The sequence below is a fragment of the Halichondria panicea genome, chromosome 10 (genome assembly GCF_963675165.1).
Source record: "Halichondria panicea chromosome 10, odHalPani1.1, whole genome shotgun sequence".
NCBI classification, from domain to species: Eukaryota; Metazoa; Porifera; class Demospongiae; order Suberitida; family Halichondriidae; genus Halichondria; species Halichondria panicea.
In genome coordinates this window covers 4,200,163-4,215,635 of record NC_087386.1, presented here as the reverse complement: position 1 = coordinate 4,215,635, position 15,473 = coordinate 4,200,163, and the positions used below count along the sequence as shown (strand labels likewise).

The following is a 15,473-nucleotide window of genomic DNA, read 5'->3' as shown; positions in this document are numbered from 1 at the left end:
CATACATAGAAAGGAGGTATAATCCTATATTGAAGTACAATTAAGTGTATAATGTACAAAATAATTACAATGTTAAAAACAAAAATCAGCGACAAAATTAATAGAAAGTGTAGAAGAAAAATTCTAGTGCTGGCCAAAATGGTTCTCAGGTGCATAGTCGTTGTGTGGAGGTTGTCTTGCTTGGTATGGCTGTCCTACTTCATTAGCATACGGAAGCCCTCGAGACCCATCAGACGGTAATGATAGAGAGTTGAGCTAGAAGACAAATAAAATAAATTAGTATACAATTTTCAGCGATAATCTTACCTCCATCTGATATCGCATTCTTTCACTGTTAGCTTCGTTCAGATCTTCTCTGAGGCGTTTGGTTTCAGAGTCAAATCTATCCCTCAAATCAAGAAGCTGTAGCAAAATATGTTACACAATAAATTGTATATACTAAAATCTATACAAACCTGGGCTCTAAGGTCGGCTTTTTCACGGTTACTTTCTGCTGTGCTCCTCATCCTTGCCTCCAACAGCGAACGCAACTTGTCTCTCTCTTCTTCTGCCTTTTCAAGCCTTGTCGTAAAGCTCCCTGCAACCTGTCGTTTCTCTTCAACTGCAACATTTACATGCTGTGACATTGCAGACACCTGTGAAGTTAAGTTGGTGACTTGTTCGGTAAGCATTGCACATTCTTGTTTGGTGCAGTCCAAATCCTTTGTAAGGTCTTGGTTTTCAGTGGTGAGTTGAATATCCTTCATTTCCAAATGCATAACTTTGGTTCTGAGATCATTTCTTTCACTCTCCACCACACCAACTGATTCTTCATATTGTGCTTCGCGCTCTTTGTGCTGGTCTTGCAGCTCATGTCTAGCATTAATATATCAGGGAATTTGACAACACACCAAAACACTTACAGTTGTGTGGCATGTTTAGCTTTAAGTACTATTTGATGATCTTCAAGTTTATGCCTGTAGTAAAGTCAAAATATAATTTTTGATATTAAGACTTTCTTACTTACATTCTTGTACTTATTTCAGTATGCATCACTTCGGCGATCACTAAATCATCCTCTTTCTCCCTCAGTTCTTTATAAGTGACATCAAGCCTAGCCTGCATATCATTTTTCTCTTTTTCCAATGTATCACAAATAGTCGCCAGTTTGTTGCATTCTTTCTGTCGATCAACCAGCTTACAAAGATTTTTTGCTAGCTCGTCTGTCTTGTCGGAGAGATCGGTTGAAAGTTGTTGCATACCTTCTTCAAGATGATCCTTTGCCTATAATTATGCTTGCAAAAATTAAATATGTATACAAGCGAATGCTTACCTTAAGTGTATTAGCTAGGCGTTCCCTTTCCTGTAATCACGTAAGTATTATTAATTTTGTGTAGGACATAAATTATACAATGTAAGTAGATAGAGCCCTATACCTCAATTATTTGCTCTAGCTTTTGCTGAGTGCCTTGAAGCATCCGTTCCTGAGTCAAAGTTTTAGTCAAATTGTCTCACTAGGCATATATGCAGTATATAATAGAGTTACCAGTTGTTCATTTCTCTCTCCAAGCAAGGCTTTTGCCTATATTAAAAGAAACTGAATAAAAACCACTTGATTTAGAGGTCAAACCTGAAGTTCTTCCTCCAGACGAGTTACCGCCTTGCCACTTTTAGTGACCACCTTTGATTTCAGCTTCTTGTTCTCTTTTTCAACCGTTTCTAGTTGTAAGAGCTATTAAAGAGAAATATACCAAATTGGAGCACACCTCTGTAAACTAAACATATAGCTTACCCTCTCTTTTAGTTGCTCCATTTCCTAAATAAATGCATGCATGAATGTTTAACAATAAGTAAATGGTCCGCAAAGGGTTCCACATGCCATGGCTGTCGACTTAAACCCGAGCTAGCACTCAAACGTGCAAGTTCAAGCGTGATAAATGTAGCTTTTGCTCACTTTTATTATTGACAAGGAATACTTACGTCAAAATATGCCACAATAAAGTTTTATTGACCGAGACTCATGCTTAAACGCAGCATTTGGCGTCCAGGTAAGCAGACTCAGAATTAAACGGACACACTTTACCGACTATATAGTAATACATGTACATGCTATAACCTGTAGCCACCTACACGCCTCGATTACGTAATATGAAGGAATGTACTCTCAAAACACACACACCCACCGATAAATTCTGGTTTAATTGTGTACGGAGTTTGCTAGAGTCATCCCTTGATCGTTTCATCCCTTCTTGCGTTTCTTTTTTAACTTCAGCCCTTAGCCGTTCTTTCATTTCAACTTCAGTCTCAGATTTTGCTCCTAGTCGTAATTCTTCTAGCTTTGTTTCATATTCAGCCTGTTGATGTTTTATTGTTCGTCGTAAGTCTTCATTTTCTGCAGATAGTTGTGATACAAGCTTTTCTTGTTGTTGAAACGACTGTAGCTCATTTCCTGGAGGCTGGACTGGATCCCTCACATCAATGCTGGGGCCAGGGAGCAGTGGTTTATTCTGTGGCTCCTCAATTGGATGTACACTGGGTAAGGTATCATCACAGCTCACATATCCAGCGCCATCACTGTCACTATCCTCATCTAAGCTGCTAGAAGGAGTCCTTGTTTGTCTGTAAGCCATACTTTTAAATACAAAGTACAAAGTTATTCTCAGTCTAATGGCCAAGGTGCCTTTTTAATTAAAATCATGGTTGAACTTCCGGTCTTCCTGAGCTCTGCGGTTTTTGACTTCCAGTTTCTACTTCAACTTTGAGTGGTCCTGACGTCCTCTACAGCTATGCTAACAATTTCTAACAAGCACAGAGCTCTTTAGTAGCCTTTCTACATTCTAATGATACCCACCAATTAACAGCTTAAGCCTGTTTCTTGTGTGTGTCCTGATTCTTCCACAGCATACATTTTCAGACACAAAATTAGTGCACGTGTTCATGCTGTGCAAAAATCCAGTTCCCAGCATTATTTTGCTTAAATTTTTTGAAGATCTGTGGACCAATGCCCATCATTTATTTAACAAAAAAAATCTGGCTGTTCCCACATATATTCATAAATTTACAGCTGATTTTTACAAGGCCATGTGGTCATCCTGAGGTCCACTGAATCAACTTTGCTGAGAATAATTATTATTATTTACAAGGTGAATTGAAACAAATTATGCAAAATTATGGCATGTCAAATGCATTAAAATAGGTCATTAATGAGTCAGCATAGAGCCACAAGAGGGAGCGGAGCTGATGTGCGACCCGCTATTTCAAGTGTTCACCAAGGGCAGCCTTGTCAACCATGCATCCTCTGCAAACGAGGTAATATGTCGAAGTATTTCCATCCAAAGTCATGGAAGGATGGCTCACTTCTCAAGAAGCTTCAAGAATTTGAACCAGCTCTTGGCATCAATCCAGATAGCTGCATTTGCAGAAATTGCCGGCAAGATGTGAGTTCCATTGGCGAGAGTAGTTTTGTACCTAGATGGAGAAAAATAAATGATGAGAATGAAAAAGAGCAACAGTGTTATGTTTCAGAATGCAATGAATGTGAATGCAAAAGTACCACATTAGCTGATAGAGCAACAATATGCTCATTGTTTGATATGAATATAGAACGCATTGAAACACCAAGAGGTACTGATGGCATACCTCTTTGTACATACCACTACGGCGTCCTATATCGAAAATTGAACCCGTCCCACCTCAAATGCAAAACGTGTAGTAAACACATATCAGACTTTACAAAAAGCCGAGTTGTCTCAGAGCCTGACATAATAGAGGCGTTCCTCTCAGAGAACACTGTCACTAGTAGTAATGAGAGCATATCATCTAGTGACCGAGTGTGTTTTACGTGCTACAAATCCCATCTCTATTTACTGAAGCGACTAAAGGGGTCAGTCAAAAGCACAGACTCTGACCTTCAATTGCTACTTGATAAGATTGAATCCGATATACCCATATTATCTAATGTCAGAACATCGGATGAGGTCCTATCATACGTATCTAGTCTGTCAGCCATACATGTTGGCAAAGCGATTTTGAAACAAACAGCTCTGTTATTGCCTGAAGTGTATGAGACATTTAAGATTAAACTATCAAAAATGGCTTCAGAGATGAACATCACTGTTGACTTTCCAAACTCAATTTGGCTATATAATATTCACAATTTATCTGCGATAGTACTGCTCAAACTCCAGGAATGCTATCTCAACCAGACGCTGATGGATTCCTCTCCTTCATTAGGCTGGTTGGATGTGCTTACTTCAGAAAGCACAAATCAGTATTTCTACCTTCATTCCCAACACCAATGTCACTATTTAACTCACTTCTTGATAGCAAACAGCATGCCCAAGTACACCACAGTGCATGGCTTTCTCTGATGAGGGAGAAAATCTGGCTCCGTATAAAGTATGAAGAAGAAATGATCCCCTCCTATGACGCACTTGACAGACATTGGAAACGGTCCTGTTGGGTACAATGTGTGTGGAGTCAAGCAACTTCCAACAATATCACTTACCCAGTACTAGACGGAAACGGATGGAAACAGGTTGACACAAGTACATTGGCCATCGACTGGGACAGTGAGAGCAATGTTTCGGTGATCAGAGACAGAGTCACCTTGCTTCAAAAGGGATGTGGTTGCAAAACAGGCTGCCAAACAAATCGTTGCAAGTGCAGAAGAGACAAGCATGATTGTGGTCCTGGATGCAAATGTCAAGGGTGCACAAATGTACCTCAAACTTCTCAGACCAGTCACGAACTTAACCTCGACCAAGAGAGCTCTTCAGAATCTGAAGATGAATTTGGCGATTCTGAGGTAGACGATATAATGCGAGATGTTTTTGGAGACAACAGAGACACCGATAACGAATCTGCAGAAGAGACAGAGGATATGGACTTAGACTAATACGAATCGTGGAACTCTGTACATACAAAATGAGCAATTACACACCTACTTTTTATGAAGGTATAACTTTTTATGCGTATTAGATCACAAATTATAAAATGTATTAATGTAATACTCAACCTATGCTGTCTAAGCCTGACAAACATGACCTGCTAAAATTACTGGGAACTGGGTTTTTGCACAGCTACAAAAACACTAGTACAAAACCACAAAGTACAGTATACAATACTCAAGAAAGAATATCTTTTCCCCTACTTACCTTCAAGAGCTAGGAGTTGTACCATTACAATCATGAAGAGTTAGATGTTTTTACTACCTCTCTTTCTCTTTGAAATGATCGCACCGCTCCCAAAAAAAGTGAGCTAAAGAAACTAGAACTTTCTAACAAATTTCTTCCTGTTCAATATTATGATGTAATGCGAAATGCATATTTAACTAAAACACGTACAAGTAGGTACGGTGGCTATCCAACTGTTCTCTTGAGTCAGAGTCGAGTCTCAGAGTTTTAATATTCTGCTGAGCTCATCAAATTATCCACCCCAAAACTATGCACATGCGCAGTGTACACCAACTCTGCATATGCGCATCTGGTCGATCACAACCAGAGGTCACAACAGTATTAAAAATTACTTAAAATGTCTGAGTCTAGCAGCAGCAGCAACACAAGCGCAGCTCTGGTTGGGTTTCTCTCTGACCCTGCCACTATAGCAGGACTGGCCGCTATTGCTGTGGGCACTGCTTGGTACCTGTCCTCTCGAGCTCCAGCTCCAGTAAAGCCTCCAGTTGCAGTGGACAATCAGAGTTTGGAGCTCACTGTAATTTTAATATAGAGTCAGTTGTATTAAGCTAGTAACTCTATATCTTAACTTTAGCTCAACGATGCCTGTCATAGCGCTAATTTGTGTATTAATGTGGCAACATAGTTCGTATACAAACCCCGTGTACGAGTATTAAACCTTGTGTTAGAGACACAGCTAGGTTGTATTGTGATCGTGACCATGAATTGACTTGTTACGGGAGTGTATTCCTATATTGAAATTCAGGATTGTTATACCCACCTGTGTCATTCTGTTTTAAATTGGTGCACACTTTTTGTACCCATTTAGGGAGGGGAGCATGCTCGAATCTCTCACTTTTGTAAAAAGAACGAGTTGATTTCGTATCGGTTTGAGGATGCCAGAACCCTATATGAGTGCTTCCAGCGAGGCAAGAGAGAGTCTAGTAAGTGCCTATTGTGTCCTGTATTATTATTGACATTCCTGTGCATGCATTGTGTGACTGCTTAGACTTGCTACTTGAGTATAGTAATGTCCGTTGCCTTTTAATATCATGATTCTATTTTGTCTAAGTGTATCTCTTTGTTTACTACTATTCATGTGCATTTTTTAGCTTTTCATTTCAGTTTTGATAGTTTAAAATGATTATCCTTTAGACATCTGAGATGCCTTTATATATTATAGTACCGGTTATAATTATATACATATATACATATTGGTTAATAGTGTTTGCTCTATCCTTGGTTTTAAATCCTAGATGAGATATTGTATGCTCTGTAACTTAGCTTGGAACAGTGACCTTTGTGTGACTGCTGTTACTGGGAACTGTCGTAGTTCACATATCATGGTGTGATCACACAATGAAGATAGTAAAGTAAAGTACACACATTATTATTAAAACAGACGATAGTGATTGTCTGGGCTGGCGTACTGGACCTAAGGCACCCTATCAATGGATGCGGTACAGTGAGGTGGAGGCCAGAGCAGTGGCCTTTGGGGCAGGTCTCTCCAAGCTGGGAGTGGAGCCAGGACAGGAAACCTATGTTGGCATTTACTCTCTCAACACACCCAGTGTACGTTTACTTATCTGTGTTCTTAGTATACATGTCGTATTTACGTTCACTTTCGGATATACTGCATGTGTACACACGTACCATGAATAATGACTTTACTGTGTGTGTACTATGAACAATGACATGCCCTAGCAATGATATATTTTTGCACAGGTGTACATACAGCTGTTAATTACGATGTAAAATTACCTCACGGTGATACTGTATGCAACTGATTCCCTCTTGTGTCTCTAACAGTGGGTGATCGTGGAGCAATCTGCCAACTGCTTTTCTCGCATTCTGGTCCCTCTTTACGACACTCTCGGCCCTGATGCTGTCTCCTACATCATTAACAAAGGTGAGTGCACTTTTAAATTACCTTAGTGCTAGGCTCATAATGTATAGGTTATAATTATAACCCTAATTCCATCCTCTACTTCCAAGCACCAACTGGTTGCCTACTGTAAGAAAATTTATCACTTTATACATACATGTATACTTTCCAATTCCCTTCCAGCCACAATCTCTGTGGTGGCGTGTCACTCTAGTAAGGTCTCACTGTTGTTTGATCAGGCTGAGAAGGCGCCCTCTCTGAAGATGCTCATCAAACTGGACGGTGCGGTCACAGAAGAAGAGACACAGAGGTCCAATGAAACGGGTATCACAATCCACACCATGGAGGAGGTTGAGGTCAGTGTAGTCACAAGAATGCATTGTGGAGGGTGGAGGGTTTTCGTTTTTTGTAGGGTTGTAGTAGGGTTAGGTTTGCCACTGTAATTTTGCCACCTTTCCAAGAAACGAAGGCTATTTGTGGGTATCTGTTTGTGTTGTTGATTACAAAGTGTTTGTAGTGTAGAATGCTAATTAGAAAATGTATGGCTTTAAAGTGGCCATTTGAGTTAGTACTAGCTATCTTTATTAACCTGAGGCCATGCCGGGTCAGCGGGTTATAGTAGCCGTTTGGTTTGTTTGTCTGTTTGTGACATATCTGAGTCTGTTTACCTGGATTCCATAGCACTGCATTTACAGCATGGATAGCCTTCACACAACAAGTTTAGTGGCAGATTTTTATGTTAAAGCTTCGAAGCTAACTTGCATGTTGGCTGCATGGCTAGCTAGTAGCTACACGTGGCCTTTATTCGAGTTACGTATTTATGATCCCGTACCAGGAACAATGAAAAAGGGTCACTAAAGTAGAAAGCTAGAATTATCAAAAGCGCCAGAACATACAGTGCCAGGAGGCTTCTTCGCTGACTTTTCTGTGATCCTACATTGACTCTGCAGTGAAGTCTTTCCAGAGCAGGCCAGTCGTGACGTCACAGTAATTATTGACCAATTAACCTGTGCTTAATGCGCAACTGGTCTATTGCTCCTAATTGCTAGTGTGAATACTTTCAAAACGAAAACACTTCAAACTATGTGCATACTACGTTAGAACGGGAATTGTATAATCTGATACTCACGTTTATACCATGTTCGTACAGAGGCTTGGTCGTGAGAACCCAGTGGACCTGTTCCTGCCCACTCCGGAGAATGTGGCCACTATTTGCTTCACCAGTGGAACCACAGGTAATAATGAAGCCTCTTTTAATCATCCGCATTAAGTGTGTGTGTATACTTACCAGTCAGGTGTTTGTGCACTTTAGGTAGAGTGTCTGTGTTACTTGTTACTTGCACATGATATGTCATATATGGTGTTCCTTAAAAGTATTGGTTGTTTGTTCCAGTACGCCACGTGCTGTATATACAAGTGCTTAATTAATGATTTATACATGTATATATCGCTTTTCTTCTCCTACATATAATTATACATACATGCACGCCTACAATTACCCTCTCAAATAGGTGACCCCAAAGGAGGCATTCTAACTCATGGTAACTTGGTGTCCAACATCGCTGGAGCTTACATTCAATTGGTTAGTTCAGTATAAGCTCTTACGATAACAAAGCTTTATTTATACATATGAATGTACAATGTGCATGCTTGAGGTACTGGTAAATATACCTCATTCACAGGAGTCTCTGTTCAGTATGAACAAGGAGGACACTCACATCTCCTACCTGCCCTTGGCTCACATGTTCGAGCGAGTTGTACAGGTGAGAGACTTAAACTGAAACTCGGTCAGTGTTACTACATGTATGTTTACCCCGTGCATGCGTTGAGCACAGCAGGGGTAGAGTGATTGGTATGTGTGTCGGTTTGTGTGCATGTGTGTGGTTGTGTGCGTGTGTGTGTGTGTGTGTGTGTGTGTGTGTGTGCGTGCGTGCGTGCGTGCGTGCGGACTCAAAGGTTTGAGCGAACTAGACACTTTCATGGACTGCTTTAACTGGAGACAGTAGTTGAAAAATAATAGGCTAGGCATAGTTGAAACTTGTTGGCGATCTTCGAAATCGTTCTTTATAGATTCACGATCATTCCCCATAATGACAATAAGGTCATTACGGTAAAATCCGTTTTGTAATGATTGCCTCTTTGAATTATGTGATACATTAATTTTATGCAACAAACTTTGCACTAAAAACAACACAGTATATGATATAGTGGCTGGCCCTTATCAATACGGAAAAGAAAGGACCCTCTCCAAATATCCGTCTCTCCGAAACCGTCTAGGGAAATTTGGCAATTATTTTCGTGAATGGTCGCCAAAATCAATGTTTTAGTTTGACTCCTTACATAGCATGCGATCAATAATGCATGTAACATTATCGTATCGTCAGATCGCCAAAAACTCGCTAATAATTTCCTCATTCGCGCTATTTGGTATATGCAGTATGCTGTGTTGTGTTGTGCATGGCAGTGTACTGACCTAAACTTTGTCCTTGCCAGGCAATGGTGTTCATGTGTGGAGCCAAGGTGGGGTTCTTCCAGGGAGATGTCAAGCTGCTCATTGAGGACATGCAAGCTCTCAAACCAACTCTTTTTGCCTCCGTACCCAGACTCCTCAACAGGGTCTACGATAAGGTGTGTATACACTGTTCTACCATAAATGTGTGTGTGTGTGTGTGTGCCGTAAGGTATGTGTTATTCATGTTGATCGAGCTTGCTTTCTTCATGTTTAAGTACATGTATATACACAATGTACAGTAGAACCTCCATTATCCGGCCCTCCATTATCCGGAACCTCGATTATCCGGCTTGGCAGTTTTCTTTTTAATCAGATTAAATAATTCAGAAAATGGGCGTGTCCCTCAAATGCGCATGCGCGTTGCAGCTGTTACCATAGAGACATGCATGCTTATCTTCTGCGCATGCGCAGACAACCATGTGGCACTGCTGTTTATCAATAAAGTGGGTGGATCAAGGCGTGGTTTATCTATTCGATTATCCGGCATTTCACTTATCTGGCCTGCTTCTGGAACCAAGGTGTCCGGATAATCGAGGTTCTACTGTATACAATTATGCATGTAGATTTGTGGCATTATGATAACACATGTGCTAGGACAAGGAGTTCAAATTGCTTTATATGGAAATTGTGAACACAATGGTTGATGCGGACTTGTGATTATCTGTTCATAGGTGGTTGCTGGAGCGTCTGCTTCCCCTATCAAGAAGTGGCTGTTCGAGAAGGCACTTGCTTCCAAGAATGCGGAACTAAAGAGGTAAGAAACTCACATGCTTTTATTACTACAGTACATACATAATAAAAATAACATATTCAGTGCTGGTCTAGACATGCATGCAGATATCAGCCAGTATGTTGATATACTTTTCTGGGTTTATATGTACACACACACACCCATCCAGGGGCATAGTCCGTCAGGACTCCATCTGGGACTACCTGGTGTTCAAGAAGGTCCAGACTCTGCTAGGAGGGAGGGTGAGATTTATTCTCACAGGATCCGCCCCCATCTCTGGGAAGGTGTTGGACTTTCTCAGAATCGCTGTCGGCTGTCAGGTCAGTGTATGCATGCGCATACATTGTAGTATTGTTGCCTTGATACAGCGCCATGTGCACATGTTCAAGGCATTCTTTATGTATACATGTTCCTATCTGTAAGCTAATGACTGCAACTGGACTTTGTGTTAATTTTTTTTTTTTGGATTGTCCACTTTCAAAACGCATTCTGTATGTACATACATGTACATGTACGTATACTTGTAGCTGTTGAATATAAGCTCCATTATGTGCATGTACACGCATTTTGTAAATCAATGTTCTTCTTTTTTACAAAACTTGCTTTCCCGATAATTAAGGTATTTGAGGGTTATGGTCAGACTGAGTGCACTGCTGGGTGCTCTCTCACTCTCCCGGGAGATGTCTCTACAGGGCATGTCGGACCACCCATGCCATGTAATAGAATCAAGCTTGTTGATATCAAGGACATGAACTACTTTGCCTCTAATGGAGAGGGAGAGGTGATGCTTCTTAGTATTCACAATAATAATTATGTAGCACATTTGAATACTAAGTACTTGTATTCACGCCCGTAGAACCCATTTATAAGCACATCTTCTGAACTGAATGTATATAATGATGTTGATTTTACAATAATAATCCATTCATACATGTATACATTGTTACTGCAGTACGTGCACTTGCACATTTTTCGTCTTGTTGCTCGATTCTTGTGCCCTCCCGTAGGTGTGTATATTTGGCCCGAACGTGTTCCAGGGCTACTTAAAGGACCCAGACAAGACGGCTGAGGCCATTGACAAAGACGGCTGGCTTCACACCGGGGACGTTGGACGATGGCTCCAAAATGGCTGTCTCAAAATTATTGACAGGAAGAAGCACATTTTCAAGTTGTCTCAGGTTAGTATCAAGTGTGTGTACAAACTGTATGTTAAACTGTTGTTTGAATGTGTGACTGATGTACGTTGTCAAGAGTAGATAAGAGTAAGAGTGTTGAACTGCTGTAGTAATCATGGAACCGCATTTGCCTTGACATGCCGTCATCACTTTCGTCACTATTCAATTAATGAGTGCTGTTAAAAAAACTTTTGTAGCACTGAACTGTGCAATCACAGCATGCGGTTTCTGGGAAGTGTTGCTAACATAACTAATCAGTACTGATTACTATCAAGTGATGACGCAGGAGCAGGAAATTGCTGTTACTAACAGTTCATCTGCTCTTGACGTTGTATATGTACGGTTTGTCACATCCTACACTGTACATGTAAGTACATGTACATTTATTATTTCTGAGGACAACGCTACATGTACGGTTGCTGTAGACTAGCGAGAAACTTAAGGTTACGATGCAGTGTTTGCTCATGAATTGTTCATGAGTTTTTATTTTTTGTTTTTGTGAGAAAGAAAGACTGTTTCTATTAGTTTATGTGTCTATACTGTTGCACTACTCATAAGTAACTATAACAGCGCTTGCTTGCTAGCTATCAGTACGCTAACTAGATGGCAAAAAATTTACCACAAATATCGTGAGGTCATTGCCGGTTTTAGTCGTCAAATATTAGACAAAGAAAGACTCTACAAGAACTAAACAGTGACCTACCAGCAGTTTACGATATTCCTGAGGGCAACTCAAAGAGTTCTTGCTCCTATCTATCTACAAACTGAAGGAAAATACCATAGTTTACTAGCTAGTCGGCCATATTTTTCTACTTCTACACTAGCCTCCTTCACAAGGCCTCAATAAGGAGGCCTGCTACTGACTGCTTGCGCATGCGCAAAATTATTGGATAATATTCCCGTAATGTTTCCCATTAAACTGAATTTTTACCCGAATTATATCCTGAATAACATATACAGACAAAGAATACTCTTCATAAAGTCAGACACAGAGCTATATAGCTAGCTAGCTAGCTAGAGACAGAGCTGTATTGGTTACAGCAGCAATTTCTTTCTGATAGAGTCGACTTTCACCAGGTTAGTGTCAGATGGGCGCGGCCTATCCATATAGGCTATTGTCAGCCTTCCCCTCCGTTCAGAGGATTGTTATCCACACTGTTGCAGGCTATGAGTCCTTTGTTAACATAGTAGGCTAAGGGTAGCTATTAGAATGCTATCACACGGGCTAGAAACCTTCACAATCACACTTCTATCCACTTTCTTCAATCCACTTCCGTTCGTTGTGACGTCATTGTTTTTCTGAGCAAATACAATGGTATCCGAATTACCCACTTGCGCAAACAGTCGATACCAGGCCCTCTCTTCGAGGAAGAGCGGCCTGGGATCGAGGCTACTTCTACACGAGCTAACTCGATGACTGTTTGTTTTGAAGAAATTGTTTCGAGCCGCCCTGCCCCTTTTCTCGTTTAATAGATAATTGCCTTACTGGCAAAGAGCATGCATAAAATAACGACTATTGTATACAGTCAAGACAAGCTTGATTTACTAGATAATTACTGTGTGGGCGAACACTGCATCGTAACCTTAAAGTTTTATGGTGCCCGCCCCGTTACTGGTGAACGTTGATCTTAGTGAACGTTGATCTTAGTGGACTGTTGTATGTGGGAGAATGTACAATGTACATTGTAGAGGGGTTTGGCGTGGACCAGTTTGTCATAATTATCAGATATGCTTCCCGTTGAATTGTGTTGATAATGTACACTGTGTGACTGTATAGGGTGAATATGTGGCTCCTGAGAAGGTGGAGATTATTTACAGTCGCTCGACGCTTGTTGCCCAAGCCTATCACTATGGAGACAGTCTCAAGTCTGCGTGTGTGGCCATCATTGTGCCTGATGAGGTGGTGCTGATGAAGTGGGCTAGTGACAAAAGCATAGAGGGATCCTTTGAGGAGCTCTGCAAGAAAGAGGTGCTCTCTCTGACTTTATGTACACGTACTAATAAGATTAAGTAATAGCCATAAATTTTAATTGCAGGTTGTCTTGGTGTTTACATTACAGTTACCGTATACTGCTTGATCAGAGGCCACACTCAGTCTTCATACAGCCCGTTTTCAGTTTAATAGAAGCTCAATAGCCTCAGTGAACGTTGAGGCTATCTCTCTGCACGTGGCAGCCATGTTAATACTAGTATCTACGGTAGTAGCTAGCTTGTTATAATATTATAGTGCTTTTGAAAGACTTTCTAATGGTAGAGTTCGAGTTTGTGCAGGTAAAATAACTTTTGATGGCATAATAATTAACTGGGGCTAATAAACGCCTCTCTTGAACAATGGCCTCTCTCGAATTGTAGCCTCCTCTGCCAGTAGCCGCGGCCTCTGATCAAACATATACGGTATTCTTGTTTTGGCTGCTTCTTGCTTCTAGTTTCTTACTTAAGCATGTTCCATACAAATACATGCATGTATATTCATGTGCAATGTAATGTGTAATGTGAATGCTTCTTACACGTAAAACTACTACTTTCTTCTGTAGGATGTAAAGAAGATGATCCTTGACAACATCACTGCCCTTGGTAAGGAGTCTGGTCTCAAGTCCTTTGAACAGGTGAGTATAGCCACATCCCTGTGCCAGTTTGTCTTAATAAATACGGCCTGGTGGCCATTGCATATGTAGCGGGCAGTCGTGCTGCATCGATATCAGTATTTTAAACAAGTTTGCTACTCTTCTTTTGTAATACTGAGGTAGACTGAGTTTCAAGAAGCTGTGGTTTATACTCTTCTCAATAAGATCTCACACTGAAGCTAAAGCAAGAGAACCCTCTCATCCACCTCTGCGATACTCAGGAAATCTATGTACATGTAGCTAGATAGTATGGCAGTGGAGTGACCCCTCTTCTCCGTGTAGAGCCTAATAAGAGGTGGATGAGAAGCTCCTTCTGTTTTAGTTTCAGTGTAAGGTCTTTTCGACTAACTCAAGAAGAGTGTACAACAGCATCATAGAACTCAGTCTATATACCCAATTGAGACAGTAATATTTAACAAGAATAGCACGAAACAATTTTACTGACATAATTATGTAGTACGATTCCCTGTCAGATTCTGCATGGGTATAATGCTATAGCGACAGTACATATACATATAGTGGGGACGAGACTAACATGTGAATAAATTTGGAGTAAACACATCCTTCAAAAACTACATTATTATTTTTACCACCCCTTCCCCCGGCATTCTTACAGGCAAAGGCCATCGTGCTCTTCTCAGAGCTGTTCTCTGTTGACAATGGTCTGCTAACTCCCACCTTCAAGCTCAAACGACCAGCTGCCAAAACGTTTTTCATGGAGTCTTTTGTCAAAATGTACTCACAGCTGCCATCCTAACTGAGCTGCGTATACACTCCGATTAGCGGACTGACACTAAGACTGTTTGTTACATGTATAACTGAATCTAAGAATTGAATAGAAGCTTATCGTCTCACATAATTATTGTTGTATGTTTTTTGTGATCTGTTCAATCACAGTGCTGTTGTAATTGGGGCGAGCAAAGCAAGTCTCTACCTAGTCTTCAACGTTGCAATTTTGTCTGTCTATCTGTATGTATGTCATGGAGGAGGACTGGCACAATAATTTTCTTTTGGACGTCATGATCCTTACCAACACAATGATTTTCTTTTGGACGTCATGATCCTTACCCAGAATTAACTATTTCCCAAAATTAACTGTGCTGAATTCCATACTTTACTAACAGAAATGTTAACAATTTATTGCAATTCGCTCGCTCGCCCCAAACATGCCCTGCATGCTCCTAGTTATACTATTATTATGTCTTGGTATGATGTGCTATTAGTGACTGGAGAGTGTACAGCAATTAATTCCGTATTACGTAATTGCATGTCGTCATTGACAGCATGCAATTACCTGTCAAGTAATTGCACACTGTCAATGACAACGATTGTTTTCGAATAACGACTGCGGCTGAAATGTTAATGCAAAGAACTTCATCATACACGATTAGCGT

The 15,473-nt window shown here is 40.6% G+C and overlaps 2 protein-coding genes across 2 annotated transcripts; one reads left to right on the top strand and one right to left on the bottom strand.

The window, feature by feature from the left end:
- Nucleotides 1-2: 2 nt before the first annotated feature.
- On the bottom strand, nucleotides 3-5,412 carry LOC135342990 (interaptin-like). The gene is made up of 12 exons (XM_064539894.1): nucleotides 5,356-5,412; nucleotides 2,163-2,640; nucleotides 1,772-1,795; nucleotides 1,610-1,711; nucleotides 1,526-1,561; nucleotides 1,416-1,463; nucleotides 1,313-1,342; nucleotides 1,007-1,263; nucleotides 903-956; nucleotides 456-855; nucleotides 307-402; nucleotides 3-255 (listed from the first exon to the last, which is right to left on the bottom strand). Exons 2-12 carry the CDS (start codon nucleotides 2,607-2,609, stop codon nucleotides 124-126), a joined length of 1,626 nt encoding a protein of 541 aa, XP_064395964.1. The 5' UTR covers nucleotides 2,610-2,640; nucleotides 5,356-5,412; the 3' UTR covers nucleotides 3-123.
- A 57-nt stretch (nucleotides 5,413-5,469) lies between these two features.
- On the top strand, nucleotides 5,470-15,019 carry LOC135342988 (long-chain-fatty-acid--CoA ligase 1-like). Its single transcript, XM_064539892.1, has 16 exons — nucleotides 5,470-5,691; nucleotides 5,983-6,097; nucleotides 6,556-6,725; nucleotides 6,963-7,062; nucleotides 7,222-7,394; nucleotides 8,189-8,273; nucleotides 8,550-8,620; nucleotides 8,721-8,801; nucleotides 9,532-9,666; nucleotides 10,222-10,304; nucleotides 10,450-10,600; nucleotides 10,900-11,061; nucleotides 11,288-11,458; nucleotides 13,233-13,424; nucleotides 13,990-14,061; nucleotides 14,696-15,019. Exons 1-16 carry the CDS (start codon nucleotides 5,512-5,514, stop codon nucleotides 14,834-14,836), a joined length of 2,082 nt encoding a protein of 693 aa, XP_064395962.1. The 5' UTR covers nucleotides 5,470-5,511; the 3' UTR covers nucleotides 14,837-15,019.
- Nucleotides 15,020-15,473: the final 454 nt, after the last annotated feature.

Excerpts from the sequence above, each read along its gene's own strand:
- LOC135342990 (XM_064539894.1), bottom strand. The coding sequence starts at position 2,609 with ATGGCTTACAGACAAACAAGGACTCCTTCTAGCAGCTTAGATGAGGAT. Across the intron at positions 1,264-1,312 it reads GCCTAGCTAATACACTTAAG|GCAAAGGATCATCTTGAAGA; the intron begins GTAAGCATTCGC and ends GCATAATTATAG. Across the intron at positions 957-1,006 it reads ACTGAAATAAGTACAAGAAT|GCATAAACTTGAAGATCATC; the intron begins GTAAGTAAGAAA and ends ACTTTACTACAG.
- LOC135342988 (XM_064539892.1), top strand. The coding sequence starts at position 5,512 with ATGTCTGAGTCTAGCAGCAGCAGCAACACAAGCGCAGCTCTGGTTGGG. Across the intron at positions 5,692-5,982 it reads ATCAGAGTTTGGAGCTCACT|GGAGGGGAGCATGCTCGAAT; the intron begins GTAATTTTAATA and ends GTACCCATTTAG. Across the intron at positions 10,305-10,449 it reads AAGAATGCGGAACTAAAGAG|GGGCATAGTCCGTCAGGACT; the intron begins GTAAGAAACTCA and ends ACACCCATCCAG.